This window comes from Rhagoletis zephyria, unplaced genomic scaffold, assembly GCF_001687245.7.
Source record: "Rhagoletis zephyria isolate East Lansing unplaced genomic scaffold, Rhagoletis_zephyria_1.1 Rzeph_scaffold_61144, whole genome shotgun sequence".
Taxonomy (NCBI): domain Eukaryota; kingdom Metazoa; phylum Arthropoda; class Insecta; order Diptera; family Tephritidae; genus Rhagoletis; species Rhagoletis zephyria.
The window spans coordinates 1-1,592 of NW_016218195.1; the positions used below are offsets into that span (position 1 = coordinate 1).

At 49.7% G+C, this 1,592-nt stretch overlaps 1 protein-coding gene across 1 annotated transcript; it reads left to right on the forward strand.

The window, feature by feature from the left end:
- Positions 1 to 50: 50 nt before the first annotated feature.
- Positions 51 to 814, forward strand: LOC108356575 (diacylglycerol kinase A-like; the record flags this gene model as incomplete). The annotated part of the gene is made up of 4 exons (XM_017607677.1): positions 51 to 96; positions 180 to 257; positions 330 to 391; positions 482 to 814. Coding segments are annotated over exons 1-4 (519 nt in total), but the record flags the coding sequence as incomplete, so codon positions are not given.
- Positions 815 to 1,592: the final 778 nt, after the last annotated feature.

Genomic DNA, 1,592 nt, shown 5'->3' on the forward strand with positions numbered 1-1,592 from the left:
TCACTTAACTTTTGTACAGCAATTTACGAATCTGAAAGTATTACAGCACTATGGCGGACGTCGGCTTCACGTTGAATGATCTCTTTGAGTTCTTCGGTAAGTCGGTGACAGTTTGTTGTGGTTGAAAAGTCAGTTTAGTTCTCACTTGTTGATATTTTCTCCTTCTCACTTTCTTTTAGCACTGAAAGGAGGCAAGGTGGTGTACAGCGAGATTGTCACCAACTTCAAGAGTGCACTCTCCAACCCGGAAACACTAGGTAACACAAAAGTTGTCTGCTTGCTGTTTAACTTTCCTTTCTAAAATGTCCGCTTTTTCTCCTCATCTGAAGCCGAAGCGAGAAACCAATTCAAAGATCATGTGAACACACTGGCGACGGTGACGAATGAAAATGTAAACTTATTTTTGCACCATCATCATTGGCGAGCGATTGACTTTTACCATTTGTTTATTCTTTTCCTTTTCTACATTTTTTATTTCTAGGGAACAAAGTACCTGGTACTTCGACCAAAATTCATGAAGAAGCTGGCCACACTAGCCGATGAGAGCTTCCACAACAACCACGCTTCTTCACGGACAACTAATATGATTCCAATTGTGCCAAACTCATCAGCAAATGCAGTTAGCAATGTTCCACAGAAGCAGCCACCACCTCCGCCATCACAACCATCACAACCAGTCCTCCCACCACAAGCTCAGTACCCGCAGTATTCACTCCCTCAAGCTCATTCTCAACCTCAGTATCATCATCATCACCATTCCAATGGCAGCAATGGTGCCAACCACTTTGAGGCATCAGCAGCAGCAGCTCAAATGGTAACGAGGCCATCTCACCTGATGATGATGAACAACGGCGCCAACAGCAGTATGAGCAGCAGCAACAACGGTGTGATGGGAACACCGTCTTCTAATTACAACCACCACCATCATCATCATCAACCTCATCTTCACCAGCCAAACCAAAACATACATCACCAGCAGCAGCACCTGCAGCATCAGCACCTGCAGCAGTCGTGTCCCGGTGACTCAGCACCGAGGAATGTCCCCTCGAGTGCTCCACCACTACCGTCAGTCTCCTTTTCTCCACTTACCGGCAGCAGTAATAACCACTCAAAGGCGGAAGGCAGCTCCACCACTTGCACGCCTCCGATGACTCCTGGTGACTCGCCTGACGGCTCAGAGGCACCGCCGAGACCGCCGCCACGGAAGAAGGCCAGCTTCTCCAAGCAGAGCAGGCCAACTCTACCACCACCACCATCGGCTACCATCCACCAGGCGTNGCCGCCACGGAAGAAGGCCAGCTTCTCCAAGCAGAGCAGGCCAACTCCACCACCACCACCACCATCGGCCATTCACCAGGCGTCTGCTGGTGCTGCACCTGTCCAAACCCCTCCTGAAGGAGCTCCACCTGCACCTTCAGCGGAGAACCAGGAAAATCAAAAGCCGGTGAGTTTGTCAGATGTTGTGTGTGTGGCTAATATGTGTCTTTACTAACCACTTAAACTTCAGCTTCCACCCACACCACAGGTGAGTGGCGGCACCCTAGAGAAGAAGAAGAACCACACCGTGAAGAAGGAGATTCAGGAGCTGGCCC